This window comes from Colossoma macropomum, unplaced genomic scaffold (assembly GCF_904425465.1).
Source record: "Colossoma macropomum unplaced genomic scaffold, Colossoma_macropomum, whole genome shotgun sequence".
In the NCBI taxonomy this organism is placed as follows: domain Eukaryota; kingdom Metazoa; phylum Chordata; class Actinopteri; order Characiformes; family Serrasalmidae; genus Colossoma; species Colossoma macropomum.
This window is the reverse complement of record NW_023494792.1, coordinates 48,918,639-48,937,162: the sequence shown is the minus strand read 5'-3', so window position 1 is coordinate 48,937,162 and position 18,524 is coordinate 48,918,639. Positions and strand designations below refer to the sequence as shown.

Genomic DNA, 18,524 nt, shown 5'->3' with positions numbered 1-18,524 from the left:
AACTGCCCTACAGCTCTAATTTTAGAAAGTGATCGCACATTTTTGGGCATTTGGGCAAAACACATTCAGTAAGGGTCCTGGTTTGCGTAATGGCAACTCTGAGAGTCAATATAAGTGTTTGATGATGGTATTTTTCCCTGATGATGTCCAGTCCGGGCCAGGAGCGTCCTTCTTTCAGTCCTACATGAGCCTTCTTGAGCTTAGTCACATTGTGAATGTAAATCAGTTGGATGTTGACCAGGAAAATGTGGTTACCTCCAGTTTAGTACAGGTTGTCTGTTGACTGTGCAGGATTTTCACAGCCCCCCCTATTTTTATGAGGGTAAAAATAACAAAACTATAGAAATACGAAAGCAAAGAAAAAAAAACACTTTCCTCCTTTACTTCCTGTGTAATAGGTACGTAATACATGACAACCGGGGCACTTATTTCTTCACACTTTTTACACGGCCTCTACACTTAAAGCCAGTATTTCAACTAAAGGTCTTACTAACAATATCAGCATCTTACCCCACAGACAGGCTACAAATATTCACCAGTGTTCAGGAGAGTGTCGGTACAAAACAACGCACATATCACACATGGTCAGTTTAGGATCTACACGGACGCACGAGCGCAGCCTGTGATGGTTTACATGCTGTAACATCTGCTGCTCCGTCGACAGCGCTAAATTTGAGTCCTGAGTCTACAGGATTTGTTGTCACTACCAGAAAAAGTTCTGTAACTTCATGATTCAGAGCTGCATGTGCTCCGCCAATACCGAGGCGTGTCGGCTCTCCGTGTTGAGGGTGTGGAGAGTTTGGAGGGGCTGTAGTTTGCCACGTCGGAGTAGGCGGAGGGGGAGGGGGAGGGGGAGGGGAGGAGGTGGGGAATGGAGCGCAGCTTCATCTAACTTAAAGCACTGAATGTACACAGATATTTTTACTGCCTATGGAGGCCTGTGAGGTTGTTAGCCTGACTAATTCGTGTTTGTATGTGTGAATGACTGAATACTATAGCGAGTCTTTTCTGTTTTCCCCCTCAGGGCTGGGAAGGGCACATATTCACGCAGGGCTCGTTCTGCTTTTGTACCCCACCTGGTCTAAAAGTTAACTTCTCAGCTGAAAATGGCCACTCAGGAAGACTGAAATGATCTGATCCTTTCCTTTTTTAAAGACAAGCGTTTATAGACCTACGTTGAATAAACAAAACCACTCATTTGTGTTGTTCTTCACCGTTTCAACCTAAGCATGAGCCTAAACCACTCTCAGCTACAGTAAACACTGATTCAGATTAGACCTTCAGCAGATTTTACTGAGGGCTTATCAAAACCTGCAGGAGTCTGAATGTTTACTCTGATGTTAGGCCAAAAGCAGTGTGGATAACCGCGTTATCTTCAGAGTTAATTGAGACTTCCTGTCTCTACAAGTTTAACCTCAGTCTCAAAGGAATCTATCGCTTCTGTTTCTAGCTTATTTTCAGAGCTAATGGAGGCTAATATCATTCGTATTACTGCGCAGCTTTGCTTCAGAGGACTATCACTCGTGTGTACAGTCACAGTCTCAGCTAATGTCATTCCCGTTAAACCGGGATAAATGTAATTCCTGTTTAATTCGCAGTTAATCGAGAATAACAGTTAGTTTATACTCAGTTTTAACTGTTTTAACTCTGCACAGTTCAGAGTTTTAAGCTCCTCGTAAAGAAGAGACGCCCCTTTTCTTTCACCCTGAAAACGACGAGCTCGGTTGTTATTTTTTCCGCCTGTATTCCGCGTAACTCCGTCTAGTGTGTTTAGGGGGTTGGCAAGTAGAGGCCGCCGTGCTGCACTGTGATTGGTTAACAGTTCTTACGTGTGGCGTGACTAAGCCAATCCTAGTGTAGGAAGGCAGCGCCTGTCCTAATACGGGTGTGGAAAAAAGCGCCACGCTCCCAGCACTGCATCGCATATCTCCCAACATCCAGAGCCCAGTGTCGAGTTCGCTCAGCCAGTACGCATTTCGGAGGAGCCGGAGCAGACATGGCTGTGAAAAACAAAAACAAGAGCGCCAACTCGAACGACAAAACCCCCTCAAACCATCAAGATGACGTGGCAAAGAAGAGCCCCAAAGTGAGTAAAGCGGACAGTACGCCGGTTCCGAGCTGTGGCTCTGGGTCAGGAAAACTGGGCAAGTTTATATCTGGACTGTGCTACTTGATTTTAGCCGCTGGAGCGGGTTTCGCATCGTTTTATGTCCAGCAAGTGCTCACAGAGGTCAATCAAGTCAGCCTGCGAAATGAAGAATCGATGCAGAAGAGCGCACAAATGGTCCAAAAAGTTGAACATGCACTTCAACAGGTAGGACTCAACAGTTTTTGTTCTTTTTAACTGGTGGAAATACAGAAGTTGACTTTATTTGGGTCGTATACAATGCACATGAAGGAAAAAAAGATAAAATGGACCCCTTAAAAAGAGGAAATTATAGAAGGAGGTCAAGCACCCCCTCCCCCTTTAGTCCTTGGTGAGTTGGCAGAAAAGAAAACTCATTTCTAAATTATGTTCAGGTCTATACACTGTCAAAACACAGGCTGTAAGTATATATCTGTAACTTTTGACTAAAACTACGCTTCACTGTGGTTGTTCAGTGATCCATTCATTCAGGAGGCCCATGGAAATGCCTCAGACCAGTTCACACTGGATTGGAAGTTTGAGTCTCTTCCCACTTCTAGGTCTGCTCTTCAGTGCCACCTCAACATTATGTAATATTCTACCACTATATTTCCTAGTGATCATCTAATTTATTGGTAACACAAATGAAGACATTGTTTGGTAGTTTCTCAGGAAAAAAATGGATTGAAAATTCCACTTTGCTGTGGAATTGAAAAGACTTTCTTCTGTCTTTTTTCTATCTATGTTTCTTCCAGTTTGCTCTACAATACAAATGCATATACAACCCTATTTACAGAAAAGTTGGGATGCTGTACAAAATGTAAATAAAAGCAGAATGCAATGATGTGCAAATCATTTAAAGCCTATATTTAATTGAACGTAGTACAAAAATTGTATTGTTTTCTAAAAAATATCTGCTCATTTTGAATTTTTAATGCTGCAACACATTTAAAAAAGTTGTGACGGGGCATGTTTACCACTGTGTTGCATCACATCTTCTTTTAACTACACTCTGTAAGCGTTTGGGAACTAAGGAGACCAATTGCTGTAGCTTTCAAAGTGAAATTTTTTCCCATTCTAGCTTGATCTAGAATTTCAGCTGCTGAAATTTGTTTGTCGTATTTTTCATGTCATAATGCAACAAATGTTATGTGACAGGTCTGGACTGCAGACAGGCCAGTTTGGCACCCAGACTCTTTTACTGCAGAGCCATGCTGTTGTAATACATACAGAATGTGGTTTGGCTGAAATAAGCAAGGCCTTCCCTGAAAAAGACGTCATCTGGATGGCAGCACATGTTGCTCCAAAACCTGTACATATTGTTCAGCATTAATGGTGCACAGATGTGCAGGTTATCCATGCCATGTGCACTAATGCACCCCCATACCATCACGGATGCTGGCTTTTGAACTGTGTGCTGATAATAAGCCTGCAGCCAAGAGGATGCGAAGATTTTCAAAAGGAAATTAAAATTTTTATTTTTTGGACCACAGGATACTTTTCCACTTTGCCTCAGTCCATCTTAAATGAGCTCAGGCCCAGAGAAGGAGACAGCGTTTCTGGATCCTGTTTATATATGGTTTCTTCTTTGCATGGTAGATTTTTAAATTGCATTTGTGGATGCAGACACGAACTGTGATCACAGACAGTGGTTTTCGGAAGACTTCCAGAGCTCAAGCAGAGATTTCCACAACAATGTCAGGTCCGTAAGATCACAGCTATCCAGTATTGGTTTTTGGCCTTGTCCCTTGCATACAGAGATTTCTCCAGATTCTCTGAATCTTTTAATGATATTATGTGCTGTAGATGATGAAATCCCCAAGTTCTTTGCTCTTTTACACTGAAAAATGTTATTCTTGAATTGTTGCACTATTTGCCCACGAGGTGATCTTTTTTAGCATTACACAACTTTAGTCTTTTGTTGCCCCTGTCCCAACTTTTTTTAAATGTGTTACTGGCATCAAATTCAAAATGGGCATATATATTTCAAAAATCAGTAACATTTTTCAGTGTCAATGTTTATGTTGTTCTATTTGTACTATTTTCAATTAAATATAGGGTTTAAATGATTTGCCTATCATGTCATTCTGTATTTATTTACATTTTGCACAGCGTCCCATTGGGGTTTTACAATAGTATGTAGCTTATGTGAAGGGCTATCATTTCTATTCTATGCCTTCAAGTCACTTTTTTCAACTCTCTTAAAAAAAGGTGCCAAACGGATCGTTGGAGCAAAGCCAAAGAAGAAAACACTTTTGGTTCCCTAAAGAAACCTTCAAAGAATGGTTCTTTAAGGAAGCACTTTTCTAAATGAGATGTGTGAAGAACCTTGATGTTAATGTTCTATACCAATTGAAAGGTCCTCCTAGAATCATGTATCCCAAGCTAAGAACCATTTAGGAACCTTTATTTTTAAGAATGTAGGTGAGCCAACAATAAGATCTTATTACAAGTGAAAAAATGAATACAGTGTGATCCTTTTGCTTTTGCAGGTGAACTCTATGAAGTCTTCTCTGGATGGTTTGGAGGCCACAGTGGGCCGTGCTCAGGCTGAGCTGGAAGTCACTAACCGTGCTGTACGGAAGGGAGAGACTGAGACCAGACGGGTCGAGGAGGTCCTCCAGAAGCTCCAGAACGAAATTCTCCGTGACCTCTCAAACGGTATCCGGGAGGTGAAGGAGGCACGTGAGAATGATTTCTCTTCCCTGGAGCGCACCTTGGAGGATCGTTTGGCTGAGCTGAGCCGCTCCATTGCGGACAGTGTGGCGGAGTTTGCAGGGTCTCAGGGTGAAGCCCAAGCCCAGCTCAGTGAGCTCAAAGCCAGGCTTGAGGAACACAATGACCCTGGGCTCCTCAAACACGAGCTCACATCCATCACCACCACTGTAGCTGATCTTCACACCGCCAATGAGGTTGCTGAGGGCAACATGGGTGTTCTCAGGGAGCAGATTGCATCAGTGGAGGCAGAGCTACAGACCAGGAACAAGGAAGTGGCATCCTTGTCTGAGGAGATAGAAGCAGTGAGGTCCCTAGTCCAAAGCACTGCTGGATCGTTGAGACAGGAAGTGTCTACAGCGCAGGTCACCGTGCAGGCCATGGCTGACCGGCTCCAGAGCCTGCAGGATGGGCAGGACCAGGCCAGCGAGGGCCTCCAGAGTCTGGAGAAGGAGCTGAGAGAAGAACTAGCCAAGGCTGAGAAAAGGGGAGATGATCTGGAGGTCAGAGCGAAAGCTGCTGAAGAGAGCACAGAATCACTGGCATCTTCTGCAACAGAGCAGGCAAGCAGACTTGAGGCACTTCTCGCCAAGTATGACTCTTATGAGAGTTCACTAGCTGCCCAGAGCAAGGCGGCTGAGAAGGCCAGCCAGGGACTGAAGGCAGAGCTGGAGGTGTTGAAGAGCAGCCTGGTGGATCTCCAGAACAGCATAGGCTCTTTGGACAACACCAATACCAGGTTAGAAGCAGTTGAGCAGAGGCTGGATGCTCTCGGAGATGGAGTGGCTTCAGAAGAGCCAGTATTACAAACTGAGGAATCAGAAAGCCATAAGGAGGAGGAGTCAGAGAACGCTGTAGAGAATGAAGAGTCAGTAAATGAGGAGGTAGTTGAGGAAGAGATTGTAAATGAAGAGGCAGTTGATGAACTGGCAGCAACAGAGGAGACCACTGAAGAAGAGCCAGTTGAGGAGAATGCAGCAACAGAGGAGGAAGTTGAGGAGGTACCAGCTGAGGAAGAGGCAGGAAAAGAGGAGGCAGTTGAGGAGGAGGGGCAGTGAGTAAAGGATCTTGAGTGTCACTCAATGTAGAAAGAACAGGGATAAGATAAGCTGTAGGGAAAAGGAGAGTGGACTGTGAATCTGAAAAATACACTTTCTGCACTGTAGTTTCTTCCCCTTGAACTTTTTTTCATGTTGTTGATAAGAGTTGTCTTCCAAATCCAGCTGCAATATTTTGAATGTCATCATTGCTCTGTTTTTCCAATAAAATATTTAAAATATTAATAAATTGCTGTGAAGAATTCTTATGCCACTCAAAGCTATATATTTTATATGCTGTATAACAGGCGGGCCAATGTAGTCTCACTTATTCATATTTTAATTCATCTTAGAAACCACCAATTAGCTGGGTATTTCTATGCATATTTTGATATTTGAAATAAAAATTACTTGATGGAAAAGGCAAATTTCAAATACACTTTCCATAATTTATTTACAAACATAATTTATTTACAAAAATAAAAGTTTGTATGCTTGATTGAGGTGGATACATTTTTGCCAAAAAATTAAAATGTAATAGAAAAAAACAGATAAAAAGATGAAAAGTTTAGATGGAAACGCAAAAAATAACATAACAGTGAACAGTACAGTCATATAACTGATCAGGTGATTCTGTTACTCCTGGCTGTATCTATGAAACATGGCAGAAAGCAGGATGTACTGGTGGACACATGAAGAAATTCAAAACATGCCTTTAACTTACCAAAGAAAGAAACATAAGAATCATTTTAGATGATGAACTGATATAAGGTGCTTCCAGCAGAGCCATTTTATTTTTATGATGTCTGTGTTTTGTCTTTTACAATGTGAAATACACAAATAAAATTAAACAAAATACAAATAGAAGTTAAAGTGTTAAAGAGTCTCAGAAATGTTTTGATAAATGTCAGATAAAGAGCTGTTCTCTCTTGTACAGAATTGAAACTCAGCCAAATTCACAGAACATTTCAGTTACTCAATTGAATTAAATCTGACAGCTGGATGGAGACCTGGCTACTATGTCTGTTTTGACAGAGTGCCAGAAAACATTTTGTACTGTTTTGCAATTCTTATGAAGATATAAAAGGGAATTTCACTGAATTTTCAAAATTTCTGCATAATTCAGTGGGTGAGATGGAAACAAAGTTATTCAAAATGGTCTGATGTGAAATAATTAATTGTAGAGAAAGTCACTAATTTCTTTACAGTGGTGGCAATAAAAACCATGGGACACAATAATTACAAAACAAATATACATTTCGTTTACTAACATGTCTTCTGAGTTTTTATACGTAATCTTGATAACTAAATCTGAAAAAATATGTTTTTGTTAGTTACTATTTTGCCTTACAACACCCAGCATGTACTCCTCCACCACAAATTCATTTTAAAAAACACATTTTAGGCCAAAACTCTCTCAAAACTATCATAAAACAACATCTCAGGCATCATTTCATTTCATAACCTTCTGCAAGGAAGTTTGTAAAGACATTGTTTTTATCACCACCACTATGAACAACTGTGACTTTGTATGTTTCTCTAGAACAAATTACTTCACTTCAAACCACTAAGAATTACTGTGTTTAAGTTAAGCAGAAATGTTGAATTTCCCCTTTAAAGAACCAGAAGGACCAGCCATCGGGGAACACATTTTTTAAGCAGTTGCAAAACATGTGGTATTTGCAGGTCTTTCATTAGCAGTGATGACAGGCAGCTAGAATGCCAAGTCATTTGTCATTGGATAATACCTTCACACACATGGTGGTGGCTTGTGATGATTGGCTGCTGGGGCCCATTAGCCTGCAAAGCTCCAGACCCCTCCATTTCCTCTGCCTCAGACAGCTCAGCACACAGCTAAGAGCAAATGGAAGTCATAGTTTAGAAGATGTGTAAACAGTCTGACCTTTTATTGAAAATGCCCAGTGAAAACCCTGTCGCCATGTTCACATTCAGATACATACATGTCTGGTATCATCAAATCATTAAAGGGCCCATATCATGGAAAACCAAACTTCCCCTAATTGTTTAAGAATAGTGTGAAGTAATATGTAAACATTATCTAAGTTTCAAACCATACCATTTACTACTCATCCACATCCAGTAAATATATAGAAACCATGCTGCAAAATCAGCCTGTTGTGAATTCATTGTTTCTGTGACGTCACAAGTACCAACCCATTTACATAAATCTTTTCAGCTTAAAGCTGTTTAGCTCAGCCCATTCCTGCTGAAGTTATAAGGAGTGTTTCAGCCCTGAGCGCTTTCTGAATGAAGCACAATACAGTACAGCCAATCAGAACAGAGCTCATTTATCTTATACATCAGTTTTAAGTTCACAGTGACAAAAACAGCCTGTTTAATTCTAAGGGATAAAAGGAGGTTGGAAAAGGGTCATGTGGTCAAAATTTTGGTTACATAAACCCACACCAATATTATAAGTGGACCTCAAGGGAAAAAATAAAATACAAGAAAAAAAAGACATGGGGCCCTTTACATCAACATCTGTACAAACACACTAGAAGAGTAAAATGTTAAAAATAACCTGCCATTCAAAACGTCCTCATCCAACATTTGAACCCCTTAAACTGTTAAAAAAGTTATTAACGTAGGACTTTCTGGACCTGCTGTGAATTATTTGGTCCCTACTATAAAACAAACATGTTTTGTAGTTGTTATGCAGTTATGAGAGTGAGGAACCAAAGTCTGAATATCTCAATTAAATTAAAAAACTTTAAAACAAAGCCCCGTCTACAGTGTAGGTCAGTCTGTCTCATTCAGAGTTTTGCTGAGGTCATTTTGAGGCAGCGTGTCACTAGAAGCCGACTTTACTGCCAGCTCCTCCTCAGCTTGTTTAAGGTCCCCTCGGACAGTCATGAGGTTGGCTAAACTCTCCTTAATCTGTGCTATGTCTTCTTCCCTTTTCATCACGTCCTCGGCCAGGTGGCCAATCCTGAGGGTCAGGTCAGCCAGCTGAGGCTCCAGCATGGCAAAGTCTCGCTTGATGGTCAACACTTTGGGCCTGAGGTCACTCGCAAAGGTCACTGTCCTGACCAGCTTGGCTCGGCTGCTCTCCAGAGCAAGAATGCGGTCAAAAAGCTTCTTGTCAGTAGCGGAAAGCTCTGGAATGCGTTTGCGGATTTGTTCCAGGTTTTGACTGTTCTTCTCCGAGGAGCTTTTTAGACTGGAAATGCGGTCGATGCTAGCAGCCAGAACTTCGCCGACACGTTTGACCATATGCTTCTCAACCTGAGCCACTTTCTCCTCTAGCTGGCCTGTCTGGGTGAGCAGAGTGTCCACCTCGCCCTCCAGGCCCCCCATACGCCTCACGTCTGTTCGCACTGAGGCCACTTTCGATGTCATGTCACTGGAAATGGCGGCGGTGCGGTTCCCGATTTGCTCCACGGCCTGCAGAAGAATAGCCAGCTTCTCCTGCATCTGCTGCCGTCGTTCTGTCAGGCCAGAGGACCACTCCCTCAGCTGCGACACCTCCTGCTCCAGCCTGCTCAAGTGAGACAGAGGTGACTTCACCTCCTGGCTCTCCAGCAACACCTGGACATCATCGCACTACAGTGGGAGAAAAGACACAGATAGTGAGCAACTATTTCACTCATGTATCTTCCTGTTGATTCCAGAAACCATCTGCATGCTCTTCTCTTACATTAAGGCTCACATTATATGCATCATTGAGGGTTAGACACTGAAGCCCAGAGCACAATGACCAAACATTCTCCAATAAACATCAAACCCAGCACTGGGTTGGAGGACCATATCTGTGTGTGATTGTTGGGAGTCTATAGAATATTACCCCCCTTCACACTGTTCTAGACTGTTCTCCTCTGTTCACACTGGTTCATTAGGTCAATCAGATCTTAATCTGGAATATAATAATGCAACATTAGAATTTGTTTGTTTGGGTCTCTATGCTATGATCATAAAAGAATGGTTTGTGAAAAATCTCATTTACACAATTTTCCACTTACCAATTTTCTCAGCTATTATGAGGCTACGTTGCTCACAAACACTACAAGTCAATCGTCACTGAGATCTTTTCTTTAAATACATCCCCAAAACTTCTCTTAACCTGCTCAAACCACATCCAGATCTTTATTGAGATTGTGCAGACTTGTTCTTATGGTTTACAGCACAATACAGCTTAGTGTGAATGTAAAAATGAACAGAACTTCAACATGCACACAAATGTAGCAGGCAGCCATTTTACAAAATAACAGAAAAGATTTGGGTGACTACTGACTTCTTGTTAACAACACTGTCCTTGTTGCTCCTGTGCTAAGCTAAAGAAGCAAAATTTGCACACCAAACATAGACTACATCTAGAGTAAGTTCAATTTTTCATCAAACCATTACTTTATCATAAGATAAATCTGGTGTACTAGCACATGGGCGATCTTAAGCTACGTAACTCAACAGAGATTCTGCAAACGTCCCCCCTCTACCAGAAAAGTGCTTGGTAACTTAACCTTTTCAAGCGTCTTTGTTTTCCACTGTAGTTACTGGTGAACAGCTGTGCATTGCTGAATAAGCACACCTGCCATCCAATTCTAGATTTAGAATCTGGAACTCTGTACTTAAAAATAGTATCTGGCTGTTGGTCACCTCTGTCACTTGCATTACATGTGTGACATTATACAGTAATATCATAATAGAGCAATCAACACTATGACTTCAATCAGGTAAACGGATCTTTTTATTAAAAGAGGAATTATCTTGCACACGCGGGGATCCATCCACTGCACATCATACAGAACATATTAACAGATGTCCATGATTTGCACAAATAATCAAAGGATATGCATACTAGGATCACAATGAAAATCTGATCAAAACAAATGCTGAGGCTTAGTAGATACATCGAAGATACCCTGGTGTTACTTTTACATACTGCTTTCACACTATAGTTTAGTTTGACCATGAGAGATCTTACAATAAAGTATATTACATTCTGAGAAACATATTCAACCCTACAATGTCTTTTTTATAGATTCAAGACATCTATTTTTGTATTATTATGCAAACATCAAATCTGCACAAATAATATTATAAAATGAGAGATGTCTCAAAGCCATACTGGCATATACAAATGTGATACTTCTTAGCCCACATTATAGACTTACCTGCTTATAAGATGATTTAAATAGGTGTGTATACAACACTTAACATTAAGACCACATGCAAACTGAAAGCTGTGGCCTATTTTACACCTAAGGACCATTACATGGCAGTGATAGTGCACTCGTATTACATTGATAATATACAGCATATCGATAAGTTTCTGAGGTGATATAAATACGAAATACACTACACTCTGAAAAATGATGGTACTTCAAGGGTTCTTTAGTAAAGAAAACGGTTCTATATAGAACCATGAACACTCAAAGAACCCTCTGCATGATTAAAGGGATCTTTGCATTGTTAAAAGGCTCTTTGATTGATGGAGAATGTGCTGTAGATGGTTTTATATTGAACCTTATTGAAAAGGGTTCTATTTAGCACCAAAAATGCTTCTTCTATTGTTACAATGTCAAGCCTGTAACATTGACCACTTGCATGTTTCATTATAATTTATTATAAAAAATTCATTATAAAAAAAAATTATATATTTTGTCAGGGCACTTCAGTGGCATAGGAGCCAGAAGCTTTGCCCTGCTGTTAGATAAATGCAAGTTTGGATTTCGATGTCGTCAGGTACCTTACAGCACATAATTTGCCCTGTTCAACTGGATATAGTAATGTAGTCATCAAATGTCAGAAAACAAAATATTGATACATCTCGTATAGTGAGTAGTGAAAATGTGTTCAAGTACTGTGATTTTTTTTGCCACATTACCCATCCCTATTACAGACATACAATACAGAAATACTAATACTGGTAGCATGGTAACTGCTTTAAAGGGGAATTCCAATTTCTGCATAATTAAATGATGTAAACATAGTATGTTATCAAAGCCATTCAGAGTAGTTTGATTACCAAGTCAGAACTGTTCACAGTGATGGTGATAGGAACCATGTGGCTAAAGGGTTTAATGTCTCTAAAAGCTCCCTCACAGAAAGGTAATACATTAAATGATCATGAACACACTGTCTGATGTCTGAGATATTGTTTTACAACTAAAATGTATTCTTTAAACCTGTTCAATGCAAAGAGGTACATGCAGGGCATTGCAAGATGAAACAGTCCCAAAAGATTTTTTAGATTCTTCTTTTTTAAGATTCTTTTCATTCTACCATGATCAACTTTACATAAAACCTCAGACGACACATGCAGGTTTACTGGTGATTTTGAACAGTAAACAAAACGGCTCTGCTTGTGTTGGAGACATTGTAACCCCTGGTTCCTATTACTGCCACTGTGAAGAAATCAGAGGTTTCTCTACAATTAGAAAGAAATCAGAGGTTTCTCTACAATTAACAATTTCACATCAAACCACTCTGAATCACTTACATCTCAAACACTCTATCATATAAATTTAGAAATTGGTAGAATTCTCCTTTAAGCATAATTCATACAAATCAGAGCAGTTCATCAAATTCTGCCAAGGGATCCTCCTCAGTGCCTGTATTCTGGCCATCACTGTGATCTAGTGCTGGCTCCAGCAAAATATTCTTCTCCAAGTCCTTTAAAGCATTACTTAGTTGCTTAACATTTTCAAAATGTAGATCTTTTAGATCCTTCCCTTCATCTGGCTGTAGTTCCTCTCTTCCAGAATCCAGATCTTGTTCTCTTTGCAGGTGCTCAAGTTCTTTCATGGCTTCCAGCATGACTCCAAGCTCATTGCTCACTTTCATCACACTGTTATCCACCTGCAGGTCATCAAGGGCCTGCCTGAGCTCCAGGATTTCAGCCAGGGCTTTGAGCATGCTGTCCTCTGTGCCCAGCACCTGCAAGGTCAGCTCCTCTAGCCTCCTCTCTGTACCGCTCAGGTCCGCTCCTAACCTCAGGATGGACCTCACAGCATCCTCTACAGTGGGCAGCTGGGCCTCACACTCTTTAGCTCTGGGCTCCGTTTCCTCCAGCTTCTCCTGGAGCTCCACGTCATTTCTGGACAGCTGTTTCAGCTGCTCCTGAAGCCTAGTTACCTGTCGGGTGTTCCAGTCCAGCTGGCTCTGGACCTGCCGAGCGTCCTCTTCCTCTGTGCGCTCCAGGAGGCGGGCATTTCTCCTTGTGCCGTCCTCCAGCTCCTCCAGACGTTCCGTCAGCACACGCAGGCGTCCCTCCGCATCATTCACTCGCTCTGTCACACGGCCATGGACTGAGCGGGACTCGGACCTCAGACTGGCCAGCTCATCGGTTACCGTCCCCAGCCTGCTCTGCCACGCCTCTGTCACGTTCTGGAAGCGCCCGTTCACCCCCTGGAGGTGACGTGTAGATGCATCCTGGTCTTCCTGCATCGCCGTAACAACAGCATTGAGAGATGTGATGTCGTGTTCCAGCCTGGTTACCAGGGTGATGGAAGAAAGCGCCCCCTTCAGACGGTCCTCAGAGGCCTCCAGCTGCACCCATAACAGAAGAGAGGGTGTTTTCGCTGTGGCTCTGCTGTGTCTGTCACATTCACATTCATACAGCACTGTACATGCCAAAACACAACATCTGAAACAAACCGCTGTGTCTACCAAATCTAGACCTGGATCATAGGGGAATTACACCAATTTTTCAAAATCTCTGCATGATTCAGTCGTTGCGATGTAAACAAAGTCATTCAGAATGGTTTGATATGAAATTGTTCTATGGTGAATAACATACCGACTCAGATTTCTTTACAGTGTTGGTGACAGAAAAAAGTGGTCACAATGTCTATGATGCAAAGCCATTTTATTTGCTATCCAAAATGACCACTGAACCTACACGTGTCTTCTGGGTTTTATTATGCAATTCTAATAACAGCAAAGTCATAATAAATCATGAAAAAAAAATAAAAACACATTTTAGGCTAAAATTTAATTGCTAAACTAATGTAAGGCACGGCATTAAGCACCATTTTCACAACCATTCAATAACTTTCTGTAAGTTGGCTTTTGGAGGCATTAAACACTTTAGATGTCTGGTTCCTATCACCACCACTGTGAACAATTCTGACTTGGTAAGTTTTTCAAACCACTCTGGATGTATAAGGACTGGGCAACAGAACAACATTTATAGTTATTGATATTATGTCACAACATGCTTCTCTGAGCATATCAGGAACATCATCAGTACTTCTAGCTCACTGACCAACTGCATGTTTCATTACAAAGAGCCTAACTGGTCCTGCTTAGTTGGATTTAGCGCTGTGCACTATGTGAAACATGGAAGAATAATCATGCATTCTTAGTTTTTGTTAATATTTCTTGAATGTGGCACCCACTGGTTCTTTCTGCCCATTCCAGCTTATCAGATATCAGAAAAAATAAATTTTGTAATGCTGAGCATCAAGAACACTTCAGGTATCATGATGTATATTTGCCATATCGCCCACCACTGTGATCCATCAATCATGAATTTTATGGCTGATTCTGTTTTATTTACAGCCAATGGCCATTTTTTGACTAATTTTATTAGCCATTTTTTAAGCCAAAGCTCATACTGTGTGGGCTAAATTAATACAAGAAACATACTAGCACATTTCCAGTACTTTTTATTAGTTAAAATTGAAACCAAAATATGGGCCAAACTGGCATTTTAAAGTCTTAAATGAAAAATCAGCAACCTATTCAATTAAAATGAGTCAAATAAAGTGCTACAGCAAAAGTAATAAGTAATAATTAAGCACAAAGAATCATGAACAATTACACTACAACATTCTGGTGCAGGTGTTGCAGCAGCATTGAAATAAAGCGTGATTACACACTCTTTCCTGAAATCATGAAATATCAACACAAAAGGGAAAAAAATCAAAATAATAAATTGTTCTACTGCGGATCACTTTGTTGAATGAATGACTTTGTTGGCATGATTTAATCAGACAGAAACATAAAGAACATAAGTGGAATTCCCCTTTAACTCTAGTCTTCGACTAAATTAAAATGTCAGTGGTGCACAGCCACTGAAAATACTTTCTAGGGCAGGTTTAGACGTAATGGGTCACAGAAACCAGACCCATGCAATCTAATATGAATTGACTTTTCAGAAGAACAATATTTTCATGCTTCAGGAAACATGCAACCTCAAATGAATTCAGACATACACAAAGGGTCCAGCTGATCAAGGTTTTCAGGACAGTGAGGTAGTTTAGAGCTGGAGGCAAACTCACCCTACACCTGTTCAATCACTGAATGTAGACAGTCTGCCAGTTCCCTATGATATGTACCAATGTGCTTTTAGACCAGGACAAGCAATGATAGTTCACCTTTAACAGTGTTCCTGTGAGACACCCTCTTGGACAATTTAGATCGGGCCCTAATTTAATACACTTTGCTCTAGTATTTATAATAAGATTCTTAAAATGGAACCGGACAGGATCTAAAGACTGCCATACAACAGCTCTCCAAGAGTAGAAATGGTGGGTGAAATATTACAGCCATGTTCAGGTATGTATTTAATGCATTATATCAGTGTTTCCCAATCCAGTCCTCACTGACTCTTAGACAGTCCACAGGTTTGCTCTTTTCCAGCTGTGAGCACAGCTCTGAGAGGTATTCAGTGTTATTAAATGCTTGGTTAAAGTATGTTGGGAGCAGGAACAGAGCAAAAACGGACTGCCAGAGGGTCCATGAGAAAAGAGCCTGGGGTGGGAAATGCTGCATTAAACACCGCATGCTTGCTCACATCACTGTGTCAGATCACATTAATGCTACTTCTGCAAGTTTTCTAGTGAGCATTGCTGTGGTGTTACGCACATCCTCAAAAAATGGGATACCAACCTTTTTGGAAACGGCACCCATTTTTTCTTCTAGCACCAGGAGATTGGCTGCCTTTTCATATAACTGCCTGTATTTCTCCTCCACTTCGTTAAATCTTGCATTTTGATGAAGAACAACCCTGGAACAATAACAAAAAAACAAACAACAGGAACTTCAGATCAAGTAGAGGTGGGTAGTAAATAGTTTTTTTTTATTTTAATGGATTTGTGTCTTTTTTTCAATTGACAACACTTTTACTTCTACTCAGGTAGCTACATCTGTGAGGAAAGCAGTCTTCTTTCTTTATGTTGGTAATAACATCTGTACTGCTCTGCCAGTGGTCACACCTCTGAGTTCTGAGGTTTATCATTTTATTTTAGATCAAAAGTGCACATAAAAGTGGAAAATGAAGTGTAACAGTTTTTATGCTGATAAGATGCTGGATGGACTAACAATTTCTACCTCAGGTCTGTAACAGATTCAGTACTCAAGCAGTTTTTTGAGCTGCTACTTTTGCACCTTTATTCACTACTTTCTAATAACAGTGCTTTCATCTGAGTATAGATTTAGCCTCATCTACAATCTTAACAAAAATATGGTTCTTTAATAAAGACTCAAACATGCTTAAATGGTTCTTTGTATGGTGAAATGGTTATTCAGATCAATGGACAATGTTTTGTATAGGGTTCTAAATAGAACCTTTTCGAAAATGGCTCTATATAGCACCATAAAGGGTTCTGCTATTGTTACAATGTCTACACTCCTAAAGATAGTTCTTCTAGTGTTCTTTAGTAAAAAAAAAAGTTCTAATTAATTACTTATTGAAAAGGATTTAATGTAGTACCAAAAAGGTTCTTCTGTTGTTATAATGTCAAGCTTGTCACAATAAAAGAACCCTTTTTTGGTGCTATATAGAACCCTTTTCAAAAAGGTTAAACTGAGAACTATCTACAGCACATTCTCCATTAATCTGAAGAACTGTTTCACTATGCAAAAATAAAGCAAAGGGTCCTTTGAGTGTTCATGGGTCTATTTAGAACCATTTTCTTTACTAAAGAACCCTTGAAGAACCATCTTTTTCCGTGTGTACCTTGTAATAATAACAGACCCCCTTTTGGTGCTATATAGAACCATTTTCAAAAAGGATCTATATAGAGCCAGTCTTTACTAAAGAACCCTTGAAGAACCTCATTTGTAACAGTGATCTCTGAGTAGGTTCCCTGCTCTGTTTGTGTCGGCTCAGTGTTCAGACTCACCCCGCGAGCAGACAGCAGGCGCTCAGAGACAGAAAGCTGACCGTCGTCCTCAGGTCCAGTGATGAACACAGTCCAGACTTTCCAGCAGTCAGACTGTTTTGTTCAGACAGACCTGCTCCATCTTTCTTTCCTTCCTCTCTGCTGCTCGGCTTTGATGTGCCATTCGTTTCTCCGTCGTGTGAGACGCTCGTTTTCCCCTTTCTGTGCTTCACTTCGCTGCTCGGCATTTTGCTAACCAACTAGCCGACTGGAGTTATGAACCTCCAGTCGTGTGAAAATCTTGGCTGTGAGTAACGTTAGTAGTTATGTTAGCTAATCCTTTACCTCCATAAAAAGCTGTTTTTCCTTCAGAAAAGCGCACTTCGGGACTCGCAATTGAAAATACGAGTTAACCGAGGTTTGGCTCTCACTGCAGTTTTCCTAGACAACCCAAGAAGTCCTACTGCTGTTTTCTAACCGCTACCTCAGGAACTTCACATTTCTGGGAGAAACGCCACGTAGCTCGCGGCGCCCTCTCACAACAGAGCTCCACTCCGGGAGCATAGCCGACCACTTAAAGAGCCCCTATCACAGAAAAACTGAATTGCCTCCACCTTTTTTAAAGTAAGAGTTTGATGTATTATTAGTATGTAAACACTTCCCAAGTTTCAAAACTAACTGTACTCCCCAATTTACAGTACAAAAACTAAGTTTCAAAAATACTGTTGTGAATTACTTTTGTGATGACACAAAATCTAATGTAGAGGTAATTTACATATACCAGTCTTAAAGGCATGATGTGTTTTTCTATGGGATAAAATCATGTAAAAATTCATTGTGACTATTGCTGGTACATGAAAAGTACAAGAAAAATGTATAATACGAGATCTGGACTCTTTAAAGCTTCCACAGCTTTAAAAGCACATTGGTGTTTTCTGTCAGGAACGGTGTACGACAACCTGGAACAGGCACAGAATGAGACAGCAAAATTGCTTTGAGAAACCGCTTAACACAGAAATGCAATACTCTGCAACAGTTTCCATCATACAATCACGCCTGATAAAGAACCATCTTTTACTGCTTCACAGTAGTCTGAATGTCGTAGGTAGTCATAGGAGTCGTATACTTTCCTCTTCTGAGGTGGAGGAATATAGGTAACGGGAAATTGAAGCAAGTACAAGCAAAATACTAGCCATCAAATACGTTAAATAACAGGTTCACAGATAATTCACAAAATAACCATGTTGAATCTTCTTATGCTGGAAACTGTACAAGACGTTTTGAACCAGAAACTGGATGCAGCTATCTGCTCCACAGAGGTGCTCCAAAAAGCCAATTTTTATAGTACTGCTAGTGGAATTTCTACAGGATTCATATAAGAATCATATTAAATTTAGACAAATACTGATGTTTACTGCAGGACATTATACAATTACTGTAGATCACTATAGGATTGTCAGGGAAACAGTATAGTTTATTAAGTATACAAGCATTAAACAGCACTATAGAAATGGCAGTTATAGTTTTTTATAGTAATATTACGGTTCTTTTTGTATGCCTTAGTATCATACATTAAAA

At 40.5% G+C, this 18,524-nt stretch overlaps 2 protein-coding genes across 3 annotated transcripts; one reads left to right on the top strand and one right to left on the bottom strand.

Moving 5' to 3' along the window:
- Positions 1-1,888: 1,888 nt before the first annotated feature.
- ckap4 (cytoskeleton associated protein 4) lies at positions 1,889-6,151 on the top strand. Its single transcript, XM_036577433.1, has 2 exons — positions 1,889-2,314; positions 4,618-6,151. Exons 1-2 carry the CDS (start codon positions 1,997-1,999, stop codon positions 5,896-5,898), a joined length of 1,599 nt encoding a protein of 532 aa, XP_036433326.1. The 5' UTR covers positions 1,889-1,996; the 3' UTR covers positions 5,899-6,151.
- Positions 6,152-7,765: 1,614 nt separating this feature from the next.
- Positions 7,766-18,038, bottom strand: LOC118812419 (IKBKB interacting protein). Of its 2 annotated transcripts, none has more exons than XM_036577432.1 (3): positions 16,968-18,038; positions 15,733-15,850; positions 7,766-9,441 (listed from the first exon to the last, which is right to left on the bottom strand). In XM_036577432.1, the coding sequence occupies exons 1-3, from the start codon at positions 17,192-17,194 to the stop codon at positions 8,638-8,640; spliced, it is 1,149 nt and encodes a 382-aa protein (XP_036433325.1). In that variant the 5' UTR covers positions 17,195-18,038; the 3' UTR covers positions 7,766-8,637. The 2 variants fall into 2 exon arrangements, with proteins under 2 accessions (XP_036433325.1, XP_036433324.1); XM_036577431.1 differs by lacking the exon at positions 7,766-9,441 and adding an exon at positions 11,909-13,386.
- Positions 18,039-18,524: the final 486 nt, after the last annotated feature.

Coding starts and splice junctions, on each gene's coding strand:
- ckap4 (XM_036577433.1), top strand. CDS start 1,997: ATGGCTGTGAAAAACAAAAACAAGAGCGCCAACTCGAACGACAAAACC. Junction 2,315..4,617: donor TTGAACATGCACTTCAACAG/GTAGGACTCAAC, acceptor TTGCTTTTGCAG/GTGAACTCTATGAAGTCTTC.
- LOC118812419 (XM_036577431.1), bottom strand. CDS start 17,194: ATGCCGAGCAGCGAAGTGAAGCACAGAAAGGGGAAAACGAGCGTCTCA. Junction 15,851..16,967: donor GCCTGCTGTCTGCTCGCGGG/GTGAGTCTGAAC, acceptor TTATTGTTCCAG/GGTTGTTCTTCATCAAAATG. Junction 13,387..15,732: donor TGGGTGCCGTTTCCAAAAAG/GTTGGTATCCCA, acceptor TTATGGGTGCAG/CTGGAGGCCTCTGAGGACCG.